Source organism: Octodon degus, unplaced genomic scaffold, assembly GCF_000260255.1.
Source record: "Octodon degus isolate 3935 unplaced genomic scaffold, OctDeg1.0 scaffold00310, whole genome shotgun sequence".
NCBI lineage: Eukaryota > Metazoa > Chordata > Mammalia > Rodentia > Octodontidae > Octodon > Octodon degus.
This window is the reverse complement of record NW_004524886.1, coordinates 673,481-690,622: the sequence shown is the minus strand read 5'-3', so window position 1 is coordinate 690,622 and position 17,142 is coordinate 673,481. Positions and strand designations below refer to the sequence as shown.

The 17,142-nt window shown below is 49.1% G+C and overlaps 1 protein-coding gene and 1 pseudogene across 1 annotated transcript; both read right to left on the bottom strand.

Annotated features, from left to right (window-relative positions):
* Positions 1 to 6,603: 6,603 nt before the first annotated feature.
* Positions 6,604 to 7,433, bottom strand: LOC105741152 (annotated as a pseudogene).
* Positions 7,434 to 7,642: 209 nt separating this feature from the next.
* Positions 7,643 to 8,608, bottom strand: LOC101562201 (olfactory receptor 15-like). The gene has a single exon (XM_012513045.1). The coding sequence runs from the start codon at positions 8,606 to 8,608 to the stop codon at positions 7,643 to 7,645; it is 966 nt and encodes a 321-aa protein (XP_012368499.1).
* Positions 8,609 to 17,142: the final 8,534 nt, after the last annotated feature.

Genomic DNA, 17,142 nt, shown 5'->3' with positions numbered 1-17,142 from the left:
CCCAATTTAGTCTGTGTTAGTGTTTTCTGCACTTGTTATGGGTGGGCTTGGGGTCTGAGATTGTATTTTGCTCCTTCTCATTTTCATTTTGTGTAGCACTGTCTTCTGACCTTTGTTGTAGAGCTTTGGTGCAGTTATAACCTTAGCACCTACTGAAGTTCAGGTGCAGATCTACCAAGTTTCAATTTATCCAGCTGTGCCTGGCTTGGGTCTGTCTGTGCTCATCTCCTTCCTGCTGCTTCCCTTGGTAGTGAAGCTGTTTGTCCCTCTGGCAAGATGTTGTGCTCCTGGACTAGCTGGGTGGTTCTGTCTCCTACTCTCTGTGCAGGGACCGCAGCTGCAGGGTGTCACCCCAGGCCTGTATGCCAGGCTTGAGCTGAGTCTGGAGGCGACAAGATGGAGTAGGGGGGAGAGGAATCTCTCCCACACACTCACCGGGCCTGGGCTAGGGCTGGATCTGGGGGTCCTGAGAATGCGGCAGAAGTCTCACTCACTGGGCGGTAGTGGGGGGGGGACTGCGGAGTTTTTGGGGAGTCTCAAGGGGGTGGTAGAGGGTCTCACCTATGCTGTACTTAGGCTTGTACTGTACAGGTCCCGCTGGTGCAGGGTAGTGGGAAGCCCTCCCAGACATTCACCGGACCTTGGCTAGGGCTGGATCTTGGGGTCCGGAGAACTTGGCAGAAGTTCTTAGTCACTGGGTGGGAGTAGGGGGGACTGCGGAGTGGTAGGGGGCGTCCCAAGGGGGCTGAAGAGGGTCTCACTCACACTGTGTCTGGGCTTGTACCGGGGATGGACATTCTGAATAGGCCTCTATCACCTTGAGGAAGCCAGGAAGAGCCACTCACCCTAGTCCTTGCGGGAAAAGCCCGCTTCTGTATTCATCCCCACTTGCTCCAAAAACAGTTTCCTCATTTGGTCCTGGATTTAATCAATTTTACCTGCACCTTACCAGTTTCCATGTTCTCCACCTTAGACTCACCTCACCTCTTGCTTTTGCTCTATAAAAAAGTCTCTAACAGACTGGCCAGAGAGCTCAGTGGACTAAAGCGCCTGCTTAGGCAGGCACAGGGACCTTGATTTGATCCCAGGCATGCCATGGTGCCCCCACCTCCAGGGCAAGCTGAGACAGCAATTGAGACTGGGTGTGGCACAGGCCTATAATTCCAGTGCTTGGGAGGCTGAACATAGGAAGATCACTAGGAGTCCAATCTACATAGTGAGACCCTGTAGACCCTGCACTAAACACGTTAAAGAAAAGGTCCCTAGAAAAGGCAGATTCCTTGGCAACCCACCCAGAGCCCCTTCTGTCCCTTTCCCAGACAGGAGCTTTCTTTCCCTCAATAAATACATTCTTCTCTTAACCTCCATTGTTCCTAACATTCATTCTTTGCTTTTAAACAGCATAAACTCATCCCAGGTATCTTTCAGGTGGAGAGGGTCTTCCCCTATACCATTATGGAAGACTGTGCACAGGGCCAGGCTAATGCCACCTGCAGGGGAATGTGTCCAAATTTTGCACAGTTAATTACATGTGCAGCACTACAGTGTAAGCAGAAACACAACTTGTCTCTAGAAAATTGCTACTTAGCTGATGAGATATGTTTCTTCCTGCTAGGGACAAACTGTTGCAGCATCGTGAAATATTTTCTGTCCCCATGCCCTCTCACGTGAGGTGGCTTCCTGCTCCGTGCACAGTGTATGGAGCAGCGGCATCAGTGCCACTTGGTGATAGCCAGGTTCTTTGTATCCTTGAACAAAGATGTGAGCAGGAGTCATGGAAACAGTAAGAACAGCAGAGATTTATTAGACGAAATCGCGCTCTTCAGAGCAACAGCAGGCTGCTGAGAGAATTCATGTGGGTTGGACTCAGAGTGGCCCTGTCTGCTGTAGGATTTGAGGTGTTTCTTGGGAACCTCCCTAGGTCTTAGAGCCTGGGTGGCATCTAAGGGGACTCTGTCCAATTAACTGAGTTCCCTCTCATGGAGGGAAGGGCGTTTGGACTCTAAGGAGCAAGGCAAGTCCAGCGTGGCTGCGAAGGGCCCGTGGCGTCAGCACCGCATTGCTCTTGATACTGCAGTGACCACGTGGTGACCTGGCTAGTCTGACCAGGCAAGGGTGTGACAAAGGTGAGGGTGCAGTTCTCGGGCTCTTCTCAGGGATCAGGTGCTCTCCTGGCCTGGCAGAGGAGCAGACATCCTGTCTGCTGTGAGCCTAGGTCTCCTTGTCCCCCACGCTGTCTCCTGCCTTAACCCTGCCCTTTCATGCCAACCCTCCAGGGAGCTCCAGGGCAGCTGCAGTGCCTGGCTGGCTGCGCACCCCTGCTTGCCAGCAGGGACTTCCACACTGCCGGGTCGCAGCGTGCCGGCAAGGCCCAGCCTCCTTCTGCGTGCGCCTGCTTCACGAGCCATGAAGGAGCCAGTCTCTCCCTGTGCCTGCAGGTCCCCACTGCCTGTCCAGCATCTTTGGATCCGGTCCAGTGGTCCTGTACAGAAACACAAAGACTTCAGTTTTTTCTGGAGAGGGGTCTGGGTTCCCAGGGCCCCCAAATGACAGCTGTGGCAGCTGAGGGGAAGGAGTCGGAACAGTAGTGAGGCGACAAGCAGGTTGGCCGAGGGAGAGAGGCCCAGCCATGGTCAGTGGGGTCATCTGCACTGAAGCCAGAATCCTGGAAGAAAAATGATTTATATTGTTCTCAGCAGTCCGCCAGACTTCCCACGTGTCTTTACGGACCTCTGCAGGGTCAGGGTTTGCTTTTGGAGCATCACAGCTACTTTGTAACCTTGGAATGAAATCTTCTGAAAGTAAAATCATTCTGCTTAAGAAAGGAGTGGAAAATTGCTTCCAGAAGTATTCCAAGTGCAATTATGCTTTCATCTTATTGTTTATTCTTTAGAGAGGTATGACTTTATTTAAACTTTAAAATCATCAGAGTACAAATTTCTTTTAACACCGTGGTGGCCAACTTTCTTTTTGCTGAGCTGATAGAATGATTCATTTTCCTGCTATAGGAAGGTCACACGTGGCCCGTTCTGCAGTATTTTTGCAGCTATGCAGGATGTCAGCAGGGAGTTCCATATGCGGGGGTTTCTCTTCAGGCGATGACATTGCATGGCTGCCGTCCCTGCAGGCACCAAGTTCCCGGCTGTACCAGGTGCACACATGTCACGGGCATGCAGGCACGGACGCTCTGCACGGCCCTGAGCCAGCTAGCGCCTGTGCAGCACGGCCACCGTGCATAGCAGTTGTTAAACTGAGCTAATGTTTGTCCTTGCTCAAGTCAGCTTTTCATCTGATTTGGATCAGACGAGGCAAAGTGCACGTCTAGGCAGGGGTTTTCGACACCAGGGCAACCTGTGACTTTGGACTTGTTGGGGGACCGCTCACACCATGAACTGTCTGTAATCTTCCTTATCCTTCGTCATCCTGCGTTTAAGTGCTATGTGCGCTGGGTGCTGACCAACTCAGGATAGTTAGTTTCTTCACCACTGCAAAAATGTGTCTCTGCCTTGGATGAGGACACTTGCATCCGCCTGCTGTTCTTCACGCATGACATGATATTATTATCCCCAGTCGACATCTCAGCGTGCCACGGCGGTCTTGCCTCTGACAAGCTGTGATTTTGCACCTGTTGAACCTTCAGATAACATCAAAGTAAAATATTCGGGGATAATTAGGAGAGTGAAGAGACAATGTGCACAATGAGGGAAAATGCTTGTGTTCATCTGACGAGGACACACTATCCAGAGTATATAATTGACTAAGAAAATTAACAACAAAATATACGTGAATTTGAAAACTCAAATAAATTGGTTAAAATGAGTGAATGAAATGTCCTGGCAGCTGCCAGAGCAGAAAGGCCTGTGTTTCAGACACAGAGATCTTGGGAAGAGAAGCAGGCTGCTCAGTGTGTTTGTGGCTGTCTCAGGGCATAAGTCCTTGAGTTAGTCCAGAACCATGAAGATTTGAAGTTGGCCCAAGAATACTTCTAATTCCCAGCACCATTCATTAGAGAGCCTTTCTTCCATCCAGTGATGTGCTTGGCACCTTCGTCAGAGACAAGGTGGCTGAGGACGTCTGGAGCTCTCCCTGCACCTTTGAATCTGCTCTGCTGAGCTTTGGTTCTGTTATTCTGCCTGTGCCGTGTTGTTTTTACCACAGCAGCTCTGTAGCACAGCTTCGAGTCAGGAGCGTGACTCTCCCTCAGCCTCGCCTGATTGTTTGTGGGAAATAATACAGCAAATCAGCCCTAGGATCTCATCTCATTAAAAACTTTTGCACAGAAAAAGAAGTCAGCCAAGAGACAACTCACAAGGTGGGAAAAATTTTAGTCAATTGTCCCTCAGCCAAAGAACTAATATCTAGAATGTATAAAGAATTGGAAAAAATTAGACCTCCCAAATTCAAAGACCCAATCTAAAAACGGGCAACTGAAATGAATACACATTTCTCAGATGAAGAAATACAGCAAAGAAGTATATGAGAAAGATGTCCAACATCACTGGTCATTTGAGAAATGCAAATTAAAGCAACACTGAAATTCCATCTCACCCTGGGAAGAGTGCCTATTATTAAGAAATCAACTAATAACAAATGCTGGAGGGTCTGTGGGGAAAAAAATCCTTCACTGTTGGTAGAAATTTAGACTGGGGCAACCACTGTAGAAATCAGTGTAGAGATTCCTCAAGACAACAACATTAGTAGGATGTCATTAGTAGGTTCTTTGATGATGGCTCTTGTTTGGTGTCTCTCAGTGTAGTTTTGCTTTTCATTTCTGCAGTGGCCAATGATGTGGAAGAAGTTCTCTTGTACTGAGCAGCCTCTGGACTCCTGAGAAACCTGTGTGTATATTGGTTGCCCATTTCTTGACTGAGTCTTTTATTCTGGGGGTCTAATTTTTTTGAGTTCTTTCTTTATTCTAGATGTTAACTTTCCATCAGTGGAATAGTTGCTAAAATTTTACCATCCTGTAGGCTGTCTCTTCGTTCTGTTGGCTGGTTCCTTCACTGCAGAGGTCTCTTACTCTGATGCAATCCAACTTGTTGACTTTCAGCATTAGCTCTTGTGCTGCTGGGATTCTGCCCTGGAAGTCCTTGCACAGGCCTCGCTAGCTGAGCGCTGTGCCTGGGTTACCTGCAGCAGGCTGTTCCTTTTTATTTTTATTTTCACCAAAGCAGTGTACTTTATTGTGTGAATTTTAACCCGCTATTAATCTCACCTTATGGTTTCCTGAAGGTTTCAAGCATACAGTGTGAAGAGATTTTAGATGGAGGATGCACCCGGAAGAGAAACTTCAGCTCTGTACACACACGTCAAAGCTGCTGGGCCCCAAGTCCACCTCTGATCTCCAAGGCCGCCAGGATCCAGTGTGCAGCACACCGAAGCTACACCATCTGAGTAAGCTTGTTAGTTCTGCATAAGTCAGAAAGTGAGTCACTCTGGAATTTTACATCATTATTTAATGTCAAACAATGAAGCAAATCCCAATGGCATATACAAAAGCAACAGCAACAAAACAGCTTTGCATTTACAAAATTGTTCCCCATACTGATTAATCCAGGCAGCTAACTCATAGGTTTATGCAACTTTACTGAAGAAAAATTAATCAATTACCAGCAGAGTTATTAGTTGATCCCTCATCCATTGACAACTTGCATCATTTGCTCAGTGCTATGTTAAACAGTGTATTGGAAGATAGATTAACTATTAGCTCCAAGCCTCCTAACAGTTTAAATGAAAATTATCCAATGTTTTGAGGCCCTACTTTGGAGTACAAAGCATATTTGACTCCCATTTCCATTCTCTGTAGAACAAGAACAGGTCATTCCTTTATTGACATGCATAAAATACATCACATTTTCTGTTCTGCTGACGCTCTAAGTTCAATACCAATTCTCCAGCCACATCAGTTATGAGCATAAAGTATATCACGTAACCTCAAGTCTCTAACAGTGGAAGGCTTAACGAGAAGGAATGCTGCTACAATAATGCTGTTTCCCTGCCGAGATCACCGAGTATCCATCCCCCCCCCCATGGCTTTTTCAGCAGTTGGAGCTGTGAAGAATGGTTTAGTCTCTCAACCAAGTTAGAGTGAAAACATTGGCCACATAATACACATGCTCCATTTTTTTGTTTAATCTTAGGGAAGGGTCTACAGGGTATTCAGGGTCTCACTACTAGATTGGACTTATAGTGATCCACTTGTTTACAGCCTCCCAAGAGTGGGGATTACAGGCACATACCACCACACCCAGTCTCAATTGCCATTTCAGCATGCCCCAAGAACAGGGCTAGCATGGCAGGCCTGAGGATTGAACCCCTGGCCTCTGCACCTGCTTGCAGGCACTTTAATGTGCTGAGCTATTTGGTCAGCCTACATGCTCCATTTTTTAAGAAATTTCTGAATCTTGAGCACCTGTTCTCTTGTAACTGCTTTACAGTTTTTAAAAGCAGTTATCATCTAAAGCTGGAAGAACATGTCTTCTCAGATGAGCATGTGAATGAACGGAGGGAGGTAAAAAATAAAATTAGGAAAAGATGAGGTCTGATGGGGAGCAGCCAGATAAGAAAATCAAAAAAGGAACAGCAATTTAGGGTGTATTCCAGCTACAACGCAGGTGAATGTGATTCTAAGGCAGCATCACGGGCACACTGCTGAGTCCATTCTCGAGATTTTCTGTTGTACTTGTCTCTGTCTGTTTTGTAGATCCGTGCAATCTCTGGCCCTAGGGCGTCATCTGGGTTTGGATCACACAGCAGTGAACAAATGGACAAAAGAACTTTAGAAATAGTTAGGGCAGGACAGCACTGTGATCTCAGAATATCGAGGCAAATGCTGCCATCGCTGTTAACGTTTGGATGATAAACTCTTGTTGCGAATGCAACCTTAGGTGGTTTGAAGGAGTAGTCGGTAGGAAAGTGAATTGTGGAAAAGAATACGCCGCCTTGGTTCGGGCTGTCATTAGGTCCCACAATGGAGGCCTGCCAGTGGAACACATCATCCCCAACCGGGCCTGCAGAACATTGTGCTGGAGGGTCCCGGGCCCAATCGCGGGTTCCTTATTAATCGGCCGCAGTGCTGTGGTCTGTGCTCTCCAGGCCCTCCGTGCCCGTGTGTGCTTAGCCCTGCCACATCCGCGTGGCCCACAGCTCCCGGAGGCTCCGACTCGGCCTTGGTGGGAAGGAGGCGGGTCTCTCGAGACACCCAGTGGCCGGGCTGGAGCTAGAGCTCTGCTAGGTTGTTCCTTTGAAAATATTTAGATCTTCGATCCATTTTAATTTAAGACATGAAAATTCAGGTTTAGGACGTGAAAATCGTTGTTCTGTATAATTAATAAATCATGATAATTATACTGAAACAGGCGAATAGAAAGAGCAAGAAAAGAGCAAGGAACAGAGAATCAATTATCCGACGATGTGTAAGCCATGCTGTTCATGCTGTCTATGGAGATGGGACACGCATGAAAGGACAAGGTCAGGACGATGCAGACCTGTTAGAGTAAAGATGACAGAACTTTATAGTCCGAAGGGCTTCCAGTAGCCTAAGTGCTGACCTGGAGACGCAGGAACGCTTTCCCAAAACTCACAGTTACTGATTTGTAAAAGCAGAGTAAACCACTATCCATCAGTGTACACGTGTGATTGCTCAGGAGACACACAGAGGTAGTCTGGCTTTTAAAGACGTTAGTCCATGCTGGGGCTGCAGGATCCTCTTCCACGCGGTCCTCACATCCTTGTTTCTCAGGGTGTAGATGAGGGGATTGAGCACAGGGGTGATAACGCAGTAGAAGAAGGACATGAACTTGGCCTGGGAACTCTTGGCTGAAGGCTGGAGGTATAAGTACATCCCCGGCCCAAAGTACAGCGTGATCACCAGCAGGTGGGAGCTGCAGGTGCTGAGAGCCTTGCGCCTCCCCTCAGCTGAAGGCAGCTTCAGCACAGCCCTGGCGATGAAGGTGTAGGAGACGAGCACCAGCAGAACAGGAGCCACTCCAAATGGGACTGACAGCAACGTGAGGGCCAGCTCATTGGCGGTGGTGTCCCCACAGGCCAGCCTGAGGAGCACGGGCACCTCACAGAAGAAGTGGTCCAGGGTGTGGGTCCCACAGAGGGGGAGCTGGAGGGTGAGGGTGGCTTGGAGCAGGGCATTGGCCAGGCCACTGCACCAGCAGGCAGCTGCCATCTGCACACACACCCAGGGGCGCATGAGGAGAGTGTACCTGAGAGGCCGGCAGATGGCCACGTAGCGATCAATGGCCATCACAGCCAGCAGGATGCATTCTGTGCAGCTAGTGCAGCTGAAAATACAGACCTGTGTGACGCAGCCCCAGGCGGCGATTGTCTTGTCCGGGCCCCACAGGTTGGCCAGCAGCTGGGGCACAGTGGTGCAGGTCACAGTGAGGTCCAGTAGGGAGAGGTTGTCCAGGAAGAAGTACATGGGCGTCTGGAGCCTGGGGTCCAGCAGGGAGAGCAGGATGATGGAGCCGTTCCCCACGAGGGCGAGCAGGTAGGCGAGCAGGACCACTGCAGAGAGGGGCATCTCCAGCCAGGGAAACTCCGCGAAGCCCAGCAGGACAAAGGTGCTGGGGAAACTCACGTTTTCCCTCTCCATGGCACCTGCGTTTACTGCTGGAAGGAGAGGGACAGATTTTACAGAGAAATGCCGCTTTTACTTTTCCTCTTTCCCCTTCATCTTGTCAGTGTATGTTTGTAATATAAACAAGGACGCTGAGCCATGCACAAGGGAGAGCGGAGCCTCGGGCTGAGCCGGGTTCCCTGAGGCCAGGGCCTGTGTCCTTCCCCACCCTCGGGACGCGCTGGTCCGGAGGGACAGAGCCACAGGACAGCGCCTCCTGGCGGTCAGCTGTCAGAGCCGCCCGCAGGGGGAGTCTGCGGGGCCGACAGTTGTCCCTCGGGAGGGGAACTGGCTTCTGGAACCAACGGGAACCTGGAACCAAGGGGAACCGAAAACCCTCCGCAGCGTCACCTAAGACAGCGGCAGTGAAGGAAATTGTGAGCAAAATTGTGCATAGCCTCTATTTTTAAGAAATAAATTTCAGAGTATGAAAATTCTAAAGATACCATGCTATTTTTTCTCCATTTTTTTTTGTTTAGACAGTATATAACAATTGGATATATTATATATTTTTCAAAAAAGTTTTAATTTTATGCATGAAAGAAAATTTCATAACAAAGTAAGAGAATAACAATAGTCACTACACAGTGTATCACTGTCTTCCAAGTAGTCAGATTACAAGACAGAGACACAATGATTCTTTCCTCCAGGAAAATCAGACAGTAAGACTCAACTGTTCCCTCAGTGGGCGCGGGGGTGGGTTGCTGCGCCCCTGGGCAGCAGGCGAGGCCAGAGCACAGCCTTCCTGGAAGGGCACCGAGAGCGCGTGGCCGATCTGTGGCCGGGAGTGCAGCACTGCCAGCAGCCCCGAGGCGCTGCTCCGCACCGGGAGGGCTGACTTGGGTGGGCGCGCGCGCTAGCGGGCGAGGACACCGCGGCGGTGCACGCGTTGCAGCGGCGCGCAGCTGCGAAGCGAGGCCTCTCGTCCTGCGGGCAGGTGCGGCAGCCCGGAGCCAGCGCGCTCAGCTAAAAAAGCCAGGCACCGAAAGGGAACATTTTGGAGAGAGCCTTTCTCTGCGCAAAACAGAATTGCATGCATTTGGGCTGGCGGAGTCACAGATACTGGGAAACACCCTGACGCCCTTCTGTACGACCTTCGAGAGCGAACGTGTCGCCCCAAAGGCTCTCTCCTTCCTGGGTAACTCATCCCAGAGGCGTGCCGCTGTCTGTTCCTCCTGGACATTTGCCTGAGTCATCTTCAGAAACTGTGGCCCTCAATTCAGGGCCCCTCCGCGTCCCGGCGTCGCGCCCACGCTGCCCCTGACGCTGCCCCCCACCGCAGCCCCTGCCCGGCCTGGCCCCGACCATGCAGAGGGCGCCTCGCGCAGTCGCTGTCCCTCTGCCTCCGACACTGGCTCTGGGCGACCGTCTCCTGCGACACCCTCCGGGCACCGGCTCCTCTGCACGCCGTCGCACAGCCTCCTGCTCTGCCTCCCAGGGCCCGTGGGGACTCTGCCACCGGGCTCTTGCCTCACCTTCTTCCCAGGAGCGTCCTGGAAGCACCCTGACCAACGTTTAAGCATTTAGTGCTTTATTTAGTCTGAGGATGTAGGCAGAACATTTCCACCGCACGGGCAGGGCCCTGTGGTCACTCCCACCACTCCAAAAACAAAGTGAAATGAACAGAAACTTGTCATTACATGATTGTTTTTAAGTTTTCCTACTTATGTCCCTGTGCACACACAATGCAATGCATAGGGACAAATCCCGGGTTCTCAGCTTTTCCAGGATTTGACGTGCACTTTCGTCTTTCTGGAGGTCAGCCTGCCTGTAACAACTCTTCCATCCCTGTGAATAGAGGCACGGTGCTGGCTGCTCGCAGCTGCCTGCTCATCCCTTTCCTCAGCCTCACCCAAGCACCTCTGCCTCTCTTGCCCTGGTCTTTGGTCTGCGTCCTCAAAGCCCACTCACATGCAGAGCCCCCTGGGTCGCTGGCAAATCCTTGTCCTAAATGCTACCTGATGCTCTGGTTGAAATCCTGTCATCTTAAGCTAACCTCATGTAACCACAGAATGGCAGAGATTTTGTCTCTTTTCCTGCTGATTTTATCTGACAGCCCAATCAGCATTTGCTCCTCTCTGGAGGCTCATTGTATGCTGGGATGTTAGGGTTCTCTGTCTCCCCTCCTTGCCAGCAACCTCCTCATCTCTAGTCTGTCTGTCTCTGTCTCTGTCTCTGTCTCTGTCTCTCTGTCTGTCTGTCTGTCTGTCTGTCTGTCTGTCTGTCTGTCTGTCTGCCTGCCTGCCTATCTCTTGCTATCTGTATATCAAGATATATGTATATCATATATGTATCTTGGAAAAGACTATGAAAAGAATTATAATGATGGGGGAATAGAGATCAAGATTATGTTGAGAAGGGCTGCCAGATAACTCAGTGGATTGGAGCACTTGTTTAGGCGGGTGCAGCAACCAGGGTTCAATTGTGGGCATGCCATGCAGGCCCTGCCCCGGGGCACGCTGAGACTGTGACGGGGACAGGGCGTGGTGGCACTCACCTGTAATCCCATTTGGGAGGCTGAAAACAGGAGGATCACTACAAGTCTGATCTGTAGTGAGTCCCTGTAAACCCTGTACTGAACATATAAAAATAAATAAATAAATTAAATAAATAAAATAAAATTTGTTTTTTAGAAAAAAGATGGGGTTGAGAAAGATAATCTTCTCAAGGGGCTTACAACAGCTCCCTCCAACCCTCTTGAGCAACTCATCCTCATTGGAGAGCTGAGAAGATCAACTTCAGAACTGGGGGAGACTCGAGGGTTAGCACATGTGGCCCAGAATAGCTAAGCCTCCCCTCACGCGCCTTGATATTGAAGAGGCAGAATTGTAGAGCAGGTGGAGCTGGCAATGGTCACACGGGGGCCGGGCTCGGGGACGCAGCTTCCCCCAAGGCTCAGGCTCCATCCACAGCGAGGCACAGCTCCCTGAATCCACCAGGCAGGGCATTTGTGGAGCGGAGGCCTCCTGAGAGTCCTGGGCTGGGCGCTCTGGGGCCTGAGCTGCGCGGGCGCATAATGAGCTCAGGGCTGGGACTGCAGAGGGGAGCGCCCCGAGAGATGCACTTCTCCCCACTGTCTTGGGAGTCATCCTGCCGGGGGTGTCTGTTTGATTGAGAATAAGGGAAAATCCTGAAAAAAAAGGAAAATGAAATAATCCACGGCCCAATCGTGCTGTTTCCACAGCTCGCTATCGAGAGTGTGCTCAGGCACAGCCTGAGGCCACCCCAGGGGAATTATGTTTACACTTTCATGGGTCCCGTGCAATTGCTAACCAGACACAAGCTTCCCTCGCTTCTGAGATCCTTGCGTTCCTGAGTGTTCAGGCAGTGTACACGGCTGTCACGGCTAAGTACGCATGAAGCTCTCCACATCTAACTTAGGCAGACCACTTCATCAAAAGACTGAGAAGTTAGGCTGAGCAGTTATTTGCACCACCATCTCAGCCCCCTGGGGTGGCTTTGAGCTCGGTATTTGTCACAGTGACTTCTGCATACCACAGGAGTCATGAGAAGTGGGTGCAGGCCCATCTGGGGGAGAGAGAGAGAGGTGTCAAACTGAAGGCAGCCACAGCTGAGGTTCAGTCCAGCATCACAGGACCCCCTCCCATGCTGCTGGTCCTGCTGGCTGCACTGTAGCTCGGCTGTGGCAATGGGAAGAGGCCAGCCTGCCTGTGGTTCAGGTCCCCATTGCCTACCCAGCGTCCTCTGTACTGGGCCCAGGTGTCTAGGCGTAGGGAAGCTGAGGCTTCATGTGGAGAGGGGTCAGGGCCTCAGGAGCATCAGTGTGACAGCTAGGGGAAAGGGAGAGTGGGAGCAGAGCAGAGGCCTCCAGGAGCATGGCCGAGAGAGAAGAATACAGCTGAGCTGTCACTGAAGGTGTCATTTCCAGTGGAAATGGAAGCCTTGCAATGTAAAGCAATGCATTTATCTTGTTTTTGGTAGTCTGCTGGACTTGAAAATCCATGGAGTTTCTTAGTGTCAGTATTGGCTTCTCTAGATATCAACTGCTCTGTGTCATGTTAAGTTCCCCTGAAGGTAATATTACCGGGGACGCTTGTTACTGTAGGTATTACAATACAGATACTTTCTGGGCTTGGGGGCACAGCCCTGTAATTGTGGCTGCTCAGGAGGACGAGGCAGGAGCACAGCACACGCAAATCCAGCCCGAGCAATGTAGAGAGCACGTCTGAAATAAAAGCATGGGCAGGACTGAGCACGCAGCTCACCGGTGCGGCGCCCCTGGCTTGAGCCCAGGTCCTGTGCGTCACCAGAAACATGAGCACAACTGTGCAAACCTCGGCTACTTTATAGTTCATGCTGCAGACAGGCTTAATTTCATTTTGAGTTTGAAACCATTGGTGGACAAAGTACTTTGTTCCACATTTTTAAACTTCACAGAGGCAGAGTTTTTATTTATCGTCCTTTTCACCTTTTCATATTTGCACTGTGAAAGCTGTGCATCTCTAACTGTGTCCTTCTCCAGGATGTAGTGTGGACTCGCGTACATTTGTATGCCTGTGCTGACCAACGCAAGGTTCTTGGTCATTGATCGCTCATCACCCATCATCTCTTCAGTTGAGGACCCACACATTTTCTCCTGGCTGTTCTGGACAACAGACTACAAACCCTTAGCTGTCCCTACCTCTGTGAGCCCTGAGGCTGGGATCACGGCGGGGTCCGCCTCCCCTCGCTGCGACTCAGCTCCGCCTTGATGATCGGTCCCCTCCCACCCTCTGTCTCAGCCACTCTCTACTGACCTCGCCATGTGTCCTGAGAGGGCAGCCTCTGTTCAGCCCTCATGCATGAAGCCATGTGGCCACTCATCATCATGGTCCCTGCAGAAATTGCACCACATGATGGAATGGTGTCTCTTGTACTATTCTGTTGGGCATTATCCTGCCTTTCTCCATCTAGTCACTCATGAGTGAACACCACACGCAGGTGCGCAGCATGCTTCCTGTGCGTAGTCTGCATAAACACGGGAGAGCCAGCGTCCTTCCGCTCTGCTGAGATCACTCCATTCGGACTTGTGGCTTGAGTGGCCCTTCATTGCCTGAGGAGCCCTGGGGAGAGGCTGGCATGTTCAGGAGTGGGTCGGCAAGGAAGCTCGCTCGCTGGCCAGGCGCTGGAGCACGGTTCCCTTTCACACCTCTCATCCTGTGTGATTGAATCACTCCATGCTCTCCACAGTGATGCCCTGTCTCCCCGAAGCACCAGCAGACTAAGGATGAAAGCCACTGAAGAAACGGGCTGAAGTAGACATTTCCATGCTTTTCTCAGGTGCCATGTCACAGTCAGGAAGAACTGACAGACATGCCGCAGACAGACGCCCAGTGTTGGTTTCCTGGATCACTGCGGTAAGCTTTTAATCTTGTGAGCAGCCCCTGTACTGTTCTCCATATTGGCTACACTAATTCATACGCCTGGATATAACAATCACAGCTTTTAAGTATGTGCCCACTTTCTTAGTTTTCCACATAATTTGCAATTTTTTTGTCTTTTTGCAGAGAACCATCCTATGTGGGTTGAGAGTATTGCGTTGTGACGCTGATTTTCACATCCTGTTTGCAGGCAGCAGGCTACCTGAGCTCAGAACACACTGTAAATCTCTACTACCAATAGCACACAATCCTGGTGTAAAGGTAGACACACAGACCCATGGACAGACTGGGGTGCTGGAGGTGAGTGGGTGCACATTCCTCAAAGTGATTTCCCACAAAGGGACTGAGAATGTGCGTGTGGGCAAGAAAAAACTATCTTGGGAAAAAGGAGCTCCTAAATGCAAAACACAGGACTGTGCCTCTCTCCTTCACTAATGCAAAACTTTACAAGTGCACTAAGGGTGTAATTGTAAGATGCACAACTATAAAGCTCGGAGAAGAAACCATCAGGAAGGCTCCCCGTGGCAGTAGTCTGGGCAGGAACATGATGCACTGGCCGTGAGGATGAGTGGGGCCACATCACACCTGTGGGCTTGCCCAGAGCAAAGGAAAGTTCAGCAGAGTGGAGGGATCCTGGGCACAGTGGGAGAAACCAGTTGGGGATTCTCCAATACAGACCAATGGGCAGAATGCTTGAAAATCCCAAAGGGCCTCCTGATGGAAACCAAACCAAAATATCTTGGTCGAAAAATAATGGACATGGGTCCAGGGAGATGGCTCAGTGCAATAAGCGCTTCCCAGGCAAGTGCAAGTGTCCGAGTTCAATCCCTGGTTCTGCAACAACAACAACAACAACACCCCCCAAAAAGTAATGGATAAATGACCAGAACAGCATGCCAAAGAAAGACAGAGAAATCAGCCAACAGATGCATGCACAAGTCCTATTTCATTTTATTGTTTTGCAGCTTTCCACAAAATAACGGAACGACAATGTGCATATTCCAAGTGCACCAGCTGGTGTGCGACATTAGCACCAGCGTGAGATGGCTATGGTGAGGGAGACGGCCACTGTATCTGAGGTCTCATGCACTTTTTTGTAGTGAGAGTGTGAAGATATGCTTCTGTAGTGAGCTTGAGGTATCGAGCACAGCACCATTAGTAATTGTCATGACGCTCTGCTTTTGTCTCCAGCACCTACTCACTCTGTCACCAGAAATGAGTGCCCTTTGTCATCTCCTCCCCCGCCACACCATCTCTTTGCCTGGCTGTGATCAATCTGTCTGCTTCCAGGAATACAGTGTTGAAGATTCCTCTTGTACGTGACATCCTGTGCTGTTTGTCCTGTACTCAAGTTTTGAGGCTTTTTAAAAGAAAAAAAAACTCAAAATTTTATTTTATTATTATTTTTATTTTTTATTAATTTTATTGAGATAAAAATTGCAATGTGACAGTTTCAAAACAGGTTGGTAGGAGAGTTACAACAACTAATACATTGCATATTGTTGTCTTTGTAGTAGTCATTCATAGCACAAGATGCAGACATGATATCCTGTCCAAACACTACTAGTACAGATCTTTCTACTTATTGAATTAAGAGAAAATAGCTATACATCTATCCTATTTTGTATATACAGATTCAAAATTGCCCTTCATTCATATCACCTTTTTTTGTTCAGTTTTCTCAGAGATGGGCATTCCATTGCCATCCAAATATAGGAGGTACATGAATTCAGCAAAATATTCCCATATAGTCCAGTACTTCACAATAGTAGTGGGTTATCCACAGGACTGGCAATGTTCGAATCTGATGACTTGAGCCTTTCACAGCTCAGCATATTAACATAGTTTCACTTTTCATACCTCGTTCCTACACTTTTCTGCTGGATGGTTAAGACCAAGATAAAGCAAGACATATATAACAGAAATGTAACTTTTTATCTGACACTGTCAGTCAAGTCACCTCAGGACTTATCCCGAAACCCAGTACCTCAGATTGTAGATCCTTTGTCAGTGCAGCCATGTGGATGAGTCACAGCCATTGCTTGGCCAGTGTGCTCTCTGTGAAAGCCTGAGAGAGTATCTTCTCCCCAGGTGACCCTCCTTAGGCACACGCTACGTCATGGATCACGTTCCTCTGTGGCCCCATAATCTCCTTGTTCAGAAAGTTTGGGACACAACTGAGTTACGTGATGTGACAGCACAGGTTCTCCTGCGTCCTGAGTCCTCACTGGCCTTGGAAGGCTTGGGCCAAGATGTTGGCTGTCCTGGCAGCCCTTCTTCTTCTCTAGTTTTGGTCTATAAATGTGGGTTGTTAACCTCCGAGAAGAGAAGATCATTACTGCCCTACAACATGTGAAGGCGGGCTTAAGCTAATTATCTGTCTGAATATCAAACATCTTAGGCATAAGATGGAATATCTTTAAAAAGCAAAAACAAAAACAAAACAAAACAAAAAGTTTACCTGAGATACAATCTGGACATAATTGGTGTGTCATGACAAGCAGCACATATTTGGAAGACCAGAATGGCAGGCATTCCAAGCACGACCCCACTGTTACACACTGCTATCTTGGGTACACTCGCTCAGTTCACATGTATCAGCATACATAGTCAGTCAGGGTGAGATTCCCACCAAGTGACTGCTAGTTTCAAAAACCTGCTGATGGTTCCAGGAGCGTTGCCTTGCCCATCTTGTACGTATAAATGTGTGGCTTTGCCCCTGTCATGCTTCCTAGATTTTCTCCTTGCCCTCTTTCTGTTGTCTAATCCTCAGGTTCTCACTTTCCTTTTAATTGTGTTATACCTTTCTCTTTTTATTTCTTCTTTTGAGTTCTTATGTTAGGGAGACTATACCCTATTTACACATGTGGGTCGCATTTATTTCACTTATGAGTATATCTTAAAGTGGCACCACTTAAATATGAAGCCTTTGAGTTTATCATATTTTATAGCTGAGTAATACTCCATTGTATAAAAATACCATATCTTTTTCAACCATTCCTCAGGTGACAGGCATCTTGGTTGTTTCCAAGATTTGGCTATCACAAATTGTGCTGCTATAAACAATGATACACATATATCAATATGATATGACATTTTTAGTTCCTCTGGGAAAATTCCCAGTAGGGG

Bases quoted from the DNA above. Each gene is read 5' to 3' on its own strand.
- LOC101562201 (XM_012513045.1), bottom strand. From the start codon at position 8,608: ATGGAGAGGGAAAACGTGAGTTTCCCCAGCACCTTTGTCCTGCTGGGC.